This window comes from Rhincodon typus, chromosome 32 (assembly GCF_021869965.1).
Source record: "Rhincodon typus isolate 14 chromosome 32, sRhiTyp1.1, whole genome shotgun sequence".
In the NCBI taxonomy this organism is placed as follows: Eukaryota; Metazoa; Chordata; class Chondrichthyes; order Orectolobiformes; family Rhincodontidae; genus Rhincodon; species Rhincodon typus.
In genome coordinates, this window is record NC_063363.1 from 7,817,444 (window position 1) to 7,832,616 (window position 15,173).

The 15,173-nt window shown below is 42.6% G+C and overlaps 1 protein-coding gene across 1 annotated transcript in view; it reads right to left on the bottom strand.

Annotated features, from left to right (window-relative positions):
* LOC125486701 (beta-secretase 1-like) overlaps window positions 1–15,173 on the bottom strand; it is a 61,351-nt gene that overhangs the window by 27,413 nt on the left and 18,765 nt on the right. Inside the window, exon 2 of the mRNA XM_048615361.1 lies at window positions 11,627–11,715. Coding sequence (XP_048471318.1) covers window positions 11,627–11,715 — 89 coding nt within the window. The remainder of the gene's footprint in view (window positions 1–11,626; window positions 11,716–15,173) is intronic.

Consider the following 15,173-nt stretch of genomic DNA (forward strand, 5'->3'; position numbering starts at 1 on the left):
ACCTCCACATGTCTCGATACCCATAACCAAGAAAAATCTATCTATCTCATTCCTCATTGGTGCAGTTTCCCAAGCAGGCTTTATAGCCCAGAAGAGGTCCACAGCTCTGCAACTCTGAACAAAAAACTACTCACAGATTCTCCTGCTGATCGGTGTCACTCTAATTTTAAGACAGTGTTCCCTTGTTTGTGATATTTCTCCCCCCAACACCCCCCAAGAGGAAGTAGTTTCCTTCTCGTGTTTTCATTTCCAACGTCCAGCACTTGAGGCTAGTTTGTCCTTTGTAATTCAGTACCTAAGCGAGTCATAGATACATAGAAATTAGGAGCAAGAGAAGGCCATTCAGCTCTTTGAGATTGTTCTGCCATTCAATATGATCATGGCTGATCCTCTTATCAAAGCCATATTCTCAGTTTCTCTCCATACCCCTTGATACCTTTATTATCTAAAGCTTTATCAATATCTTTCTTGAACCTACTCAGTGACTCAGCCTCCATAGCCTTCTGTGGTAGTGAATTCCACAAGTTCATTATCTTGTGAGTGACGAAATATTTCTCATTCTAAATGGCCTTCCCTGTATTCTGAGGCTGCGTCCCCTGGTTCTAGAACTCATCAACCATGGAAACATCCTCCCTGCATCTACTCTGTCCAGCCCTGTTTGAATTTTATATGTTTCAATTAGATCCTCTCTCATTCTTCTCAATCGTAGTGAATACAGATCCAGTCAAATCAATCTCTCCTCAAATGAAGTGCTGCCATTCCTGGTATTAGCCTAATGAACCTTTGCTGCACTCCTGCTAAGGCAAGTATATCCTCACTAAGGTAAGCAAACCAAAACTTCACACAATATGCCAGGTGCAGTCACATCAAGGTCCTATATATCTGTAGAAAGACATCCCAACGTCTCAACAAATATCCTCTTGCAACATTATTTTCTAATCAACCAGTTCAGAGATGCTCTTACACACCTGTAGACCAGGTGGGACTTCGATCCAGGTCTCTTGAACCAGAGGTAGGGACACTACCATTGCACCACAAGAGCCCCATAGGCCAAGATACCATCTGTTTTACTAATTGCTTGCCTCAGCTGCCTGTCTACGTTTACTGACTGATTACAAAGACGCCCAGATCCCTTTGTACATTAATCTTTCCCAATATATCACTATTTAAATAATACCCTGCCTTTCTGCTTTTCACACCGCCAAGTTTATAACCTCAGATTTATTCATGCTATACTGCACCTGCCATGTGTTGGCCCACTCCCTAAACTTGTCTAGATCATCTTGAAGCCTCCTTGAATCCTCCTTGCAACTCACAATCCCACCTACTTTTGTGCTATCAGCAAACTTGGAAATATTACATTTAGTTTCTTCATCCAGGTAATTTTTGCATATCGTGAATAGCTGGGGCCCAAGCATTGATTCCAGTGGCAGATCATGAGTCACTGACTTATCATCTGGTAAAAGACCCATTTATTCCCACTCTGTCAACCAATTCATAATCCATGCCATTATATAGTATTACTATTCCTCTGTGTCCTACATGTTTTCCACATATCTTTGGGTCTGGAACCACCAGTAATTTCAAATGTTTGAACTCAAATTGGCTGAGTCCCAGGTAGAGGATTTGTTCCTGTTTGATATGTTACTTACTCCCTTCTGAATGCATTTGTATGAAAATACAAATTAAGAACAGGAGCAGACCATTCAGCCCCTTGAACTTGCTCCGCCATTCAGTTAGATCATGGCTGATCTGATTACTCCACATTCCTGTGTCCCCCTGATAATCTCTGGATGATCAAGAATCTATTTACAACTCCTTTAAAAATAGTCAAGCACTCTGCTTCCACTGTTTTTTGGGGAAGAGAGTTCCAAAAACTCACCGCCCTCAAAAAGGAAAAAAAGCGTGTTCACATATTTAAAGGAGTGGCAACTATCAGTGAGTGCGCTGAATGTCAGCAAGGTTCCATCAAGTTCATTGAAAAGTACTAAGTAAGGTGGAGCCACCACGGCTTTATCAGACCTTTGAGCTATTCTCTCATTAGAGAGAGACAACTGGTGGTGGTTTAACCTGAGGGTCATCACACGTCAGGAGAAGGGAGAGATTGAGAAGGATCGTGGTAACCTCAGCTGCTGTGGGAAATGAATCTGTGCTGTTGACATCACCCTGCATTATAAAGCAGCTATCCAGCCAGCTGAGCTAACCAACCCCATTGATAAAAATTACTGCAGCAGGCATGAATGGGGTGGAGAGATATTACTTACGAGCTGAAACACTTCTACATTTAATATCTCCCTTCCGACGGTTCAGTTCCCCAATATGGAAGAGGGCATTTCAGATCTGGAAGACTGAGGTTCATCTCCAACCTGTGCTTAAATTTGTAGATCTGAGCAAAAAGATGCTTCAGTTTCTACAATAGCATCAACATCCCGCACCTATAAATTAACTGAGCTCCCCATTGCTGATGTTTGAGCCAGAGACTCCTACTGAATAAGTGCTGGTATGGCGCATCTCAGGTGATGACAGGATCACACATGGATGTGACGCCCTGTCTGATCCAATATCTGATTTTGGTGAACTGGGTGTGTGGAACATATGTTGCATAGATTAAGACCTAGCAGCAGCAACTTGGTGAGTTTGTTTGGATAACCAAGGTATTGTATTGGAGAGACAAGCTACCACTTTGATACGGACCTGGGTTTCCTTAGGGGAGATCAGATGTCCTTTGGAGGAAGTCAACTGCCATTTGGGAGAATAAAGTACACTTAAAGATTGTTAATGGGAGACATGAATGTGTGGTTTAGAAAGTGCAGAAACCTGCTAACTGTCAAGTTCATTGCAACTGTCAACAATGTCAAATAATCTGTCAAAAGTAAGTGTAAAATTCTCAAAAGGAACTGTCAAAGGGAATTTTCAACCTGTAAGGTATTTAAAACTCCTGCCTTCTAAATCTCTTAAAAGCCCTGTAGAGTTTAAATAAAATGTTGCTGGTTATCATTCATTAGCCTAGATTAATGCTACAGGACTGATTTCATAATTTTCCATTATCCTTGCATGTTGTTTCATAGTATGTTTGACAGCTTCAAGTAGTTATAGACTTGTTGAAGCAGGACTATGAATTCCAATGCTTGTTTTAAGAGGGACTCAAATTAATGCATTTTATCTATTGAGTGTTTATGCAATTGAACGGATGCAAATGTAGTCAATAGGCTTTTATGAATTAAAGTTTTTTTGATAAGGAAGTCTACAATGGACACTTAAAATTGTATAATATTTTATCTCAGCTTAGGTCCTGACATCTGCCAATAGTGGGTTGAGTTGGCATGGCAGGTATAAGGGCAAATGGTGGCAGGTGAGTTAGCATGATCTGATACATGGGCTATAAAGGGTCATGGGGTGGGAACAGAGGTTGACATAAGAATGATGAAGAGGTCTGGGTTTAGTGAGTGATAAATTGCCATGGAGAGTATATGGGGTCATATTGAGGGTGAGAGGATACAAGGTTGGCATGGAGACTATGAGGGGCAATGGTATGTAGGTGGGGGCATTTGGTATATGGGTTGAAGTAGATCAGGCATGTGTTTGTGGTGGAGGGGGCTGTTGGAATGTGAATGGTAATGGCTGGAGAGACATTTTATGCATTTTTTTTCAATTTTGGCTTCAGTTCTGGAGTCCCTAGACATGCCTTTGGCTGAGTCCACCTGCACACCCAGCAGTGTCCGCACTCATTGAAGGTCACCTGACCTGATTCCAAGAGAACCATGCCACCCATAATGCAAATCCCAATTTCGGGGAGCACTTTCTTCCAGGTTGGACATGTGGGCAGGGAAATGTCCCCGTTAGAGACAATAAAAAACTGCAGATGTTGGAATCCAAGGTGGACAAACAGGAGGCTGGAAGAACACAGCAGGCCGGGCAGCATCTGAAGGGAAGCAGAAGTCAATGTTTTGGGTATTAAATAATAGAAATGCCCTGACTGTGTAAATGAAGGCCTCTTACAGAAATACAGTCATACAGCACAGAAACAGAGCCTTCAGTCCAACTTATTCATGTCGACCAGGTTTCCCAAACTAATTCCACTTGTCTGTGTTTAGCTCACATCCCTCTAAACCTTTCTTTTTCATATATCTCTTGCCTAAGCTGATACAAAAAAAAATAGCAGCAGTGATTAGAGTCATGGAGTCATACAGCATGGAAACAGACCCTTTGATCCAACCAGCTCATGCCGACCATAATCCCAATCTAAACTTGTCCACCTGCCTACGCTTGGCCCATATATCTCCGAACGTTTCTTATTCATGTACTTATCTAAATGTCTTTTAAATGTTGTAACTGTACCCTTATCCACCATTTCTTCTGGAACTTCATTCCATATATGAACCATTCTCTGTGTTAAAATAGTTGCCCCTCATGTCTTTTTAAAATCTTTCTCCTCTCACCTTAAAAATATGCTCTCAATCTTGAAATCCCCCACCCTCGGGAAAACACACCTGCCATTCACCTTATCTGTACCCTTCATGATTTTATATGCTTATATAAGGTCACCCCTCAACCTCCTGCGCTCCAGTGAGAAAAAGATTGTGGAGTTATACTGCTTTTTATACTTCAGGTAACGGCAAAAATTGGGCAAAATAAATTGTTGTATGGAAAGTTGTTGGAAAAATCTGGTTGGGAACCTCTTGAAAGAAACAACAGATAATCCAATCTTCCACCCTATTTCTTTCAGAAATTGGCAAATGATCATAGCTAGCTTACAAAGAAATATTTGGCAGTCAATTCCCAAAGGAGAGAAATAAGGAGAGAAAACATGATATTTATCATCTTTACATACTCTCTTATCTTGGATCACAGTATCCCAGATTGAGTTGTCCCCTGAGCCTACATTCACAGAAATTCTGCCTTAGGTCCTAATGAATGTTTTCCAAAGTGAATTAGCAGGTCAAGCTCATTAATTCACGTGATTAACTTAAAATGTAATGAGTATTTTGTTCTACACCGCAGCTTGTACTGTTCCTCAGAGAGAGAGGTTCATTATTTCTTGAAGAAAATCCTTCAAGTGCCTAACTTTCAACTTGCAATTTTCTAAATGGCTGGCTCTCTTGTCTTTTTCTTGTTGAAGAAATATAGGGAACAATTTTAACCTGACCTGCAGCTCTTGTTTTACACCTTATCCGATCTTATTTCCTACTGAAGTCAACAGAGGCAACTTTGTGGCACAATTGCCATTGCAAGCCTCCCAGCCCATACACTCACAAAATCCTGTACATTTCTGACCAGTGAATCAAACGAAAATTGCCCTCATAGTTCCTCAGGCCTTCTTATAAATGGCCAATTTTCACAGTCTCGACTGTGATTGGAATTGACTCTTTGACTGTGAGAGGAATCACACCAGAACCAGATACCATTCTACCCACTCTCTCTGCATGATGTAAAAGACCTTACTTTGAAGAAGTGTTCTGACCAATACTTAGTCCCCAACACATATCTCTGGAACAGATTACCCAATCATTATCATTTTGCAGATTATGGCGCTTTTTAATATTCATTCATGGGGAGAGGGCTTCGCTGGCTAGGCCAGCATTTATTACCCATCCGTAATTGCCCAGAGGGCAGTTAAGAGTCAACCACATTGTTGTGTGTCTGGAGTCATAGGTCAGGCCAAGTAAGGATGGCAGATTTCCTACTGGAAAGTCATTAGTGAAGCAATAAGGATGGCAATTTCTTTCCATAAATGACATTAGTAGAACCAGATGGGTCTTTCCTGACAACCATTTCATGGTCATCATTAGGTGACGAATTACAGATTTTTATTGAATTCAAATCCCACCATCTGCCGTGGTGGGATTCAGACCCAGGTTTCCAGAACATTATGATGGTTTCTGGACTAACAGGCCAGTGATAACATCACTAGGCCATTGTCTCCTCTGATTCCCTAGGAGACCTGAGACAGGCCTTCAGCTGTGTCCACCTTCACACCCAGCAGCTTCTGCATTCATTGCTGGGTCTCCTGGCCTGAGTGCAGAAAATCAGGCCACCCCAGAATGCAAATCCCAATTTGCTCTGTGGAAATTGAGCCACTTATTTCCCTGCTTTGAATAAATGCTGCATTGAATGTAAAAGAACATGGCATATCGACGCCCTCATCCCGTTTATGAATAAAGGAAAAAAAAAAGTAATGAAAGGTGCTCTGCAAATGATTTTTATTAATGAATCTGCTAAAAGAGAACAAATTAGATTACATTATCATACAAGACCTTTGTTCACATAACCTGTGGTGACTTCTGTCTAACGCTACATTTAAACTGGAATTAATACTGTAATGTGTTTAATGCTATCACTGAATTATGTAATTCATTATATCATGGTGTGTCCGTTTGATGGTGTTAATTACCTAATGACACCTTTAAAGTTGCACTATCCAATGTGGTAACCCTACTTGGGGGTTCTGCAGTAAACTGAAGTGGTTGCACTGCCTCTTTAATCCAGTAATAACTCTTTAATATTTATAATTTAGTTACAATCATTTTACTTCCAAGTGATACAACATGTCAAAATCTGCAATAGGTTATTATATCTTCTTTTGCCTTGCGGAGGCCACATTACTGACACACATAGCCTGAGAGAGCTGAATATTTTCTTCAAACATATAATTTAGCAATATGATGATCTGATTGTGTAAATATAAAAATGTTCTCTCGTATCTGGCACTATTCATTGTGTTGTAAGGTGTAATAAGCACCAAATTTAATTTCTAAATCCAACCATTGGCTTCAGGACTGTTTTCATGTGGGTTCTATGAAGACTTCCAAATTATAAACTGCTTGCAATTACACATAATTACAGTTAAGTTTGTTGTTACTATTTTGTTCGGGATTAGGAGGCACAGTCAGTAACATCCCTCTGGGTTTCAAAGAATTTTGACCAACATTGAAACAAACACTGCAGCTCTATTACGATCCCATCCATCATTCCATCTCCACATGGAAACTGGTTTCTTGTGCTCAGTCAGCTACCTGGTCATTCGTAGCAAGTTCCACTCTGACCTAGAAAAGACTCGCACTTTGTCAAGCATTTCTATTTAAATATAACTCAAGTCCTCAAAACCACAAAGGTATGATGCATGCCAAGATACAATATGGTTACAGCATGATCGGGTAATAATTGCCTTAAGACAGCAAATTGTCATCAGATTTGGGAGCATGGAACCCTGGAATACTTCTACCCTTGCCTGACTTGGTATTGATTCGAATCAAGAACTGATCAGGTGGAACATCTTCACAGTCATGTAACAATTTTTTTCTTGCCTTTCCCCAAAGACATTGACTCTTACTTAGGTAGGGTTCCATGCAAGCCAGAAGAGCTGCGGTGTCTTGGAAAAACTGGGCAGTCAGGGTTTGTATACCAAGTAGGGCATGACAATTAACCTTCTTCTGTTGTCATCAGAGGCCTAGAAAGGTCCTTTTTTTTAACAGGCAACAGTGTCAAGTCAACAGGAGCTGGATCCCCAATGCTCTCAAGACCTATAATAGCAGCATATTCACTACACCATCACAGCACAACCTAGGAATCAACCTGAGACCTTCAAACCCATACCGTGCAGAGTAATCATCACTTTATTTGTGAACGGTAATTTTAATTCCTGTATAGCAAATACAGTGCTCATTTTTGATTAAACAAAAGCTGATACCTGGGCTGAAGTGTGTTGGCTTTAATAACCTGCTGCTTAATTACCAAAACTTAATTTCTCTCACAGCTTGCACTATTAATTGGCAGGGGCTTGCAAGAGGTTCATTAGCAAGAAACAAATCGGATGACTTGCTTTAAAAGTAATGTGACTGCTTTAGTGTTCAACTGAACTAATTTGTTGCTGAGAAATAAAAGCTATCTATAGTATCGAGATGTATCTGCGTGAATGTTTATCAGTTGTGTTGTAGAATGTACATTTATGCTGGTTTAGAATGATGTCTATTTGTACTATGTTTGTGGTCCGGGAAGATATATATACATGATGTCATAATGTGTATGTCCATGGCGTGTAACATTTCTTCATGCTGTAGGATGCATGGTTGTACCACTATATTAACAAAACCTCCTTGCAATTATTAAAAGTGAACCAACTCCACCTTAAACCTTCAATTCAATTTCCAACCCAGACACATTTCACGAGGGTTAAAGCAGTGGGCAATGCATGTAGATGCTGCACAATCCCCTGGGCTGGGCATAGTTAAAGCTGTAGCTGTAGCAGTGGCTAAGGAGTACTGGTGATTGAATGGTGGGATTCAACGGATATTGAGCAAATATTGATAGGTTCTACAAGCTTCTGCAAGCAATGCCACAAGAGGCCAACTAATAGTGAGATGTAATTAGACATTTGACAGGAACAAGGCAGAAAAGATGACAAATGGCTTTGTCCGGATGTGCAAACCAGGCTGATCTTGCTGAAGACCTTTGCTGAAACATTTCTGGAGCAGCCTGTGGTTTGTTGTATTCAGATGCCATTAATTTCCACGCTGCGTCAATGTGAGGGCACAATACCTGAATAAGTGACTTTGCTTTCTCCTGACTTTAAATACTCCTCTGTGTAGCTGTCACGAAAAAAAGGGGCAGCTTCTGAGCAGAAGCTGGGAGCGAGATATTTGTTCACCAGTTTCACTATACCACCTGGGTGTACAAGCGTACTCCTGCTGTGACCAACTCTCACACATTCATGATGAATGGTTAGCAGCATTTTAAAAGGAACTCCATTACTCCACCCATTTCCAAATTTCTTCCTCCTATCCTGAAGGTGTTTTTTTTCTGGGTTAAAGAACAATTGATATCAGCAGCTGTTTTTATCTTGTCTGAATAACCAGTCTTTATCCATCAGAGAGGGGGCAAGGGTGAGATCTCCATTATGCTTTTTAGCTGAGGTGGCAACACTGCCCAACCTGAACCTGCCTGCTTCATTGACAAATACAACTTTCTAAGCAGAATCAATGGACAGCGATGACGAGCAATCAAGGAGTCTACCACTTAACAATAACAATAACAGACAATAAAAACTGCAGATGCTGGAACCCAAGGTAGACAAACAGGAGGCTGGAAAAACACAGCATCTGGAGGAGGAGCAGTCAACATTTCAGGGATTACCCTTCTTCAGGACTGAATGTGGGGGTAAGGGGAAGCTGCAGATGAAGAGTGGTGGGGGGGGGTTTGTGGAATGGTTGGTGATCATTGAATCCCTACAGTGTGGAAACAGGCCCTTTGGCCCAACAAGTCCACACTGACCCTCAGAGCATCCCACCCCGACCCACCTAATCTACACATCCCTGAACACAGGTAATTTAGCATGGCCAATCCACCGACCCTGCACATCTTTGGACTGTGGGAGGAAACTGGAGCACCCGGAGGAAACCCACACAGACACAGGGAGAATGTGCAAACTCCACACAGACAGTCACCCGAGGCTGGGATCGAACCTGGGTCCCTGGCGCTGTGAGGCAGCAGTGCTAACCACTGAGCCACTGCGCTGCCCAATAGGTGGATGCCGGTGGTAGGTAAGACCTGGTTGGTCGATAGGAGGGATGAACCCGGTTGGTAGTTGAATTAGAAAGGAGGAGGTGGAGCTGGCAAGGAAACTGGAGGATGATTGGGAAGGTTATTTGAAATTGGAGAACTCAATGTTGAAGCCTCCAGGCTGTAGGGTGCCCAGGCGGAAGATAAGGTGTTGCTCCTTAAATTTGTGCTCCAGGTTGCTGTGACACTGGAGGAGGCCAAGGATGGACATCTCAGAGGGCAGTTTTGGTGGGGGGTGGGGGGTGGGGAGTTGAAATGGGTGGTGACTGGGAGGTTAGGTTGGCCGTTTCAGGCCAGGCGAAGATGGTGAAACGGTCACACAGTTTACATTTGATTTCACCGACGTAGAGAAGACTACATTGGGAGCACCGGATGCAATAGACTAGGTTGGAGGAGATGCAGGTGAAGCTCTGTCTCACCTGGAAAGGCTGTTTAGGGCCCTGAATGGAGGTGAAGGAGGTGGTGTGTGGGCAGGTGTTGCATCTTTTAGGGTTACAGGCGAAGGTACCGGGAGGTTGAGGGGGGGGGGGGGGGGGGGGGCGGTGGGTGGGTGGTGTGGTGGAGTGGTTGGTGGGGAGTGTGGTGCAAACTGAGGAGTGGCGAAACGAATGGTCCTTGTGGAAGGCAGTGACAAGTAAAATGCTCCAGGTGCTTTATGGGCGGATTCCAATACAAAATTTGAGACCAAGTCACATAAGAGGATGGTAGGACATCTGACCATAAAGGTCAGTAAGAGGTTTTAAGGAGCATCTTAAGAGGTGGAAAGAGGATTAGGGAAGAAAATGCTGGTCCTGGTTAAGGTCATGCTCCTGCTGTGTAAGTTAATGTCGCCATATCTGCTTTCCTGTATGCTATATCCCCTTTGTTTTATGAAGTTGTCTCATGAGGCAAGTTGCACAGCCTGAGTATATTTCCACTGGGATTTAGAAGGATGAGGGATGATTTGATTGAAGTGCATTAGATCGTGAATGACCCTGACAAGGTGGACATGGAAAGAATGTTTACTCTTATGAAAAGTCCACAATTAGGGGGGCCTGTTTAGACCATGAGACCGTAAGCTTTAGGAGCAGAATTAGGCCAATCAGCCCATCAAGTTTGCTCCATCATTTGACCTTGTTCCTAACACCATGGGCTCTTATTTTATTTAGAAGACTTATTTAGACCTTCTCAAATGCCTTTTGGAAATCCAAATAGATCATGCCCATCGGCTTCTCTTTGTCTAACCTGCTTTGTTACTTCCTCAAAGAAATCTAACAGATTTGTCAGGATGACCTCCCCTTGACGAAGCTGTGATGAGTCAGCCTTATTTTATCATGCACTTCCAAGTACTCTACAATCTCTAAAATACTCTAAAATCTTACCAATGACCGAGATCAGTCTAACCAGCTTGCAGTTTCTTCCTCCATCCCTTCCTAAATAGGGGTGTTATGCTAGCTATTTTCCAGTCCTCTGGGACCTGACTCCAGTGATTCCTGAAAGATCACCACCACTGTCTCTACAATCTCCTCAGCTATCTCCTTCAGAACTCTGGGGTGTTGTCCACACATTAATAATTAGGGTTCACTCTTTCAAGGCAGCATTGCGATGAATCAGGAGAGTGTTGTATGGCTTTGGAACTCCATTTCAGAAGATTGTGTCATTGAATATTTTTAATCTGGAAACAGGTAGTTTCTCGTTAGCTATGTTTATCGTTGGTGCATGGCAGCAACTTCTGGAACCAGAAGTCAATGTGTTGTCATGCCCACCAGCATGCACAGAAACTCTGAATGAGTCATGAGCCTATAGAGGGAACATTTCTAGTTAGGCAAAGATGAATGGAGGAAGACTAGAATGTGGAATTCAAAATACCAACAGGTTAGCCACAATTTTATTGAACGGCAAGCCAAGTTCAAGGGGCCAATGGTCCATTTCTGTTCCTAATTCATATGTTTGTGTGTTCTTCCCCCCCGTCCCCTGCCAAATAAAAATGTGGTTTCAACCAGGTTATTGGTGCAGCGTAGGGAAGATGGGCAAGTTATTTTGTGAGTAGTGCAGAAGTTCATTGGTGTGCACAGTAAGAGGTTATACTCACAGATTACGGCGATAGTATCTCTTCAGGAACGGATGGGCTGCAGCACCAACAGCAAAGTTACTGCTACCAGTGTCCACCAGAATGTTCAGCTGATACAGAAAGAGAAAACCATTATTTAACTCAAATAGGATCTCTCATATGTTCTGAATGCTAAAGGACACACCTACTGGTGTCATATACTTTTGAGTGTTTTGACTGTTTTGATAACACTGTATTATTGCAAAAATCAAAATAAAGCCAATACAATACACTGCTGTTCATCTCATAGGGGAGAAGTTGATTATTTAAATCATGACTTGCATTTATGAAGTAATTTGAAGGAACTGAAGATCAGGCGGAGTCCATTCTGAGGGTGGATGTGGTAAGAATGTTTCCTATTGTAGGGGTCACTGTTGACAAGTCAGAAGTCACCCATTTAAATCACAAAGGAGATGACAGGCTTTTCTCTGAGACGCTTGTGGGTCTTTTGAACACTCTTCCTCAAAAGTGGTGGAAGCTAAGTCTTTGAATATTTTTATGACAGGGTAGATGGGTTCTTGTTAAGCAACAAGGTGAATGGTTATCAGGGTTAAGAATCTAAGTACATTCAAGGCTGAGATAGACATGTTTTTAATCAGTTAGGGAATCAAGGGTTAGAGGAAAAGGCAGGAAAATGGAGTTGAGGGTTATCAGATCATGTATGATCTCATTGAACAGCAGAGCAGACTTAATGGACCGGATGGCCAACTGCTTCCCCCATGTCTTAAGGACTTATGGGTAGGCAGGAATGTGGATTTGATGTTGTAATCAGATCAGCCATGATCTAGCATGGTGGTTGAGGGGCTCACTGGCCTACTCCTACTGTTTGTATGTTCAATGGAGCATTACCAGACGCAATGTGACACTGAGCCATGTTTGGAGATATTAGGACAAATGAGCAAAGCCTGGTCTTGGTTTCTAAAGAACGTTATGGAGGAGGGACAAAGGTGTAGAGAGTTATGGAGGGAACTGGTAAGTTTATGGCTCCCAGCACGTAGGCTTTACAAAGATGGTGGCAATTCCAGTGCAAAAGCTGTCAGCTGCACTGAATCAGAATATTGCACAGGCTCACTTTTAAATCCACGTCCTCCCACCAGCTGATTTGTAAATCTGGCAAGTTTGTAATTGAGGTAGTGAGTAGCTTTGCTTCAGGAATCAATCACATAAACATGCCACTGACAAGGAAACAAATGGAGCTCTCAATATTGTCTGGAGTTACTCATACATTGCTTCAAATTGTTTGCACCATCACTGTCTATAGACAGGGCCATAACGAACCCTTCTTCCCAACTTCAACCAACTGTTTCACTGCTCAAATAGCCTTCCCATGACCCAACCCAAGACCAGGTGGAGAAAAACCCAGAAGGGGTTTTCATTTAGCTGAACACAGACGAATTGAACAAATCTTCCTTTGACTGAAATTCTAGGGATGCAGTTGGGCTAAGATCATACGAGGGGTCCACAGACTGCTGAAGCAAGGTGCAAGTCAAATCTTTCAGGCCACTTGGGCAAAGTCATTCAAATAGGGGTCTGCGATCACCAGTTTTGTACCTGAGATCTAGTCACATACTTGGAGTCTGGACATATAAACAATCAACCTCAATGCTTACTTTGAAGCATATAAGCCAGTCCCAATACTGCAGCATTCATCGTACAGGCACCACAAACACGATCCTCTGAAGTTGATTGTACCATTTTTAACTTTGACAGGAATAAATGGTTATAAAAATGTTCTGATTCCATCTTATCAAGAACTGAAACTGAAAGCCTGAGGAGCACAATATTTTACCACTAAGGTTGTATTAAGTCTCAGGGAAATCAGAAATGGGGGTAGAGTGAAGAGAACATTTTACTTTGAATGGGTAGCGGCCACATGCTGAGCCTCTAGAATATTCCTGCAGTTTCTGATGTTTATGAGATGTGGCAGTGATTGTTCAATTACACTTAGATGCTCTGTTAAAATGCTCTGAGGCAGAATTAAGATACTAGAACATAGAACATAGAACATTACAGCGCAGTACAGGCCCTTCGACCCTCGATGTTGCGCCAACCTGTGAAACCAATCTGAAGCACATCTAACTTAAACTATTCCATTATCATCCATATGTTTATCCAATGACCATTTAAATGCCCTTAAAGTGGGCGAGTCTACTATTTTTGCAGGCAGGGCATTCCACGCCCTTACTACTCTCTGAGTAAAGAACCTACCTCTGACATCTGTCCTATATCTATCACCCCTCAATTTAAAGCTATGTTCCCTCGTGCTAGCCATCACCATCCGAGGAAAAAGGCTCCCGCTGTCCACCCTATCTAATCCTCTGATCATCTTGTATGTCTCTATCAAGTCACCTCTTAACCTTCTTCTCTCTAACGAAAACAGCCTCAAGACCCTCAGCCTTTCCTCATAAGACCTTCCCTCCATACCAGGCAACATCCTGGTAAATCTCCTCTGCACCCTTTCCAATGCTTCCACATCCTTCCTATAATGCGGTGACCAGAACTGTACGCAATACTCCAAGTGCGGCCGCACCAGAGTTTTGTAGAGCTGCAACATGACCTCATGGCTCCGAAACTCAATGCCTCTACCAATAAAACCTAACATACTGTACGCCTTCTTAACAACACTATCAACCTGGGTGGCAACTTTCAGTGATCTATGCACATGGACACCGAGATCTTTCTGCTCATCCACACTACCAAGAATCTTACCATTAGCCCAGTACTCTGTATTCCTGTTACTCCTTCCAAAGTGAATCACCTCACACTTTTCCGCATTAAACTCCATTTGCCACCTCTCAGCCCAGCTCTGCAGCTTATCTATGTCCGTCTGTAACCTGCAACATCCTTCTGCACTATCCACAACTCCAACAACTTTGGTGTCATCCGCAAATTTACTAACCCATCCTTCTACGCCCTCATCCAGGTCATTTATAAAAATGACAAACAGCAGTGGCCCCAAAACAGATCCTTGAGGTACACCACTAGTAACTGAACTCCAGGATGAACATTTCCCATCAACCACCACCCTCTGTCTTCTTACATCTAGCCAATTTCTGATCCAAACCGCTAAATCACCCTCGATCCCATGCCTCCGTATTTTCTGCAATAGTAGAGGAATAAATGTCAATGGGCTGCATGGCCGTTTATTATTTAAAAAATAATTGAATCCCTACAGTGTGAAAACAGGCCATTCAGCCCATCATGTCCATACTGCCCCTCCAAACAGGATCTCACCCAGACCCCTACTTGTAACCCTGCATATCCCACAGCTAATCTACCTGCACAGCCCTGAACTCTGTGGGCAATTTAGCATGTTCAATCCGCCTGACCAAACACATCTTTGAACAATGGGAGGAACCCGGAGCACCCACTGGAAACCTACGCAGACATGTGGAGAATATATGAATTCCACACAGACAGTTGCCCAAGGCTGGAATCAAACCCACTCAGAGATAGTAAGAACTGCCGATGCTGGAGTCAGAGATAACACAGTGTGGAGCTGGAGGAACACAGCAGGCCAGGCAGCATC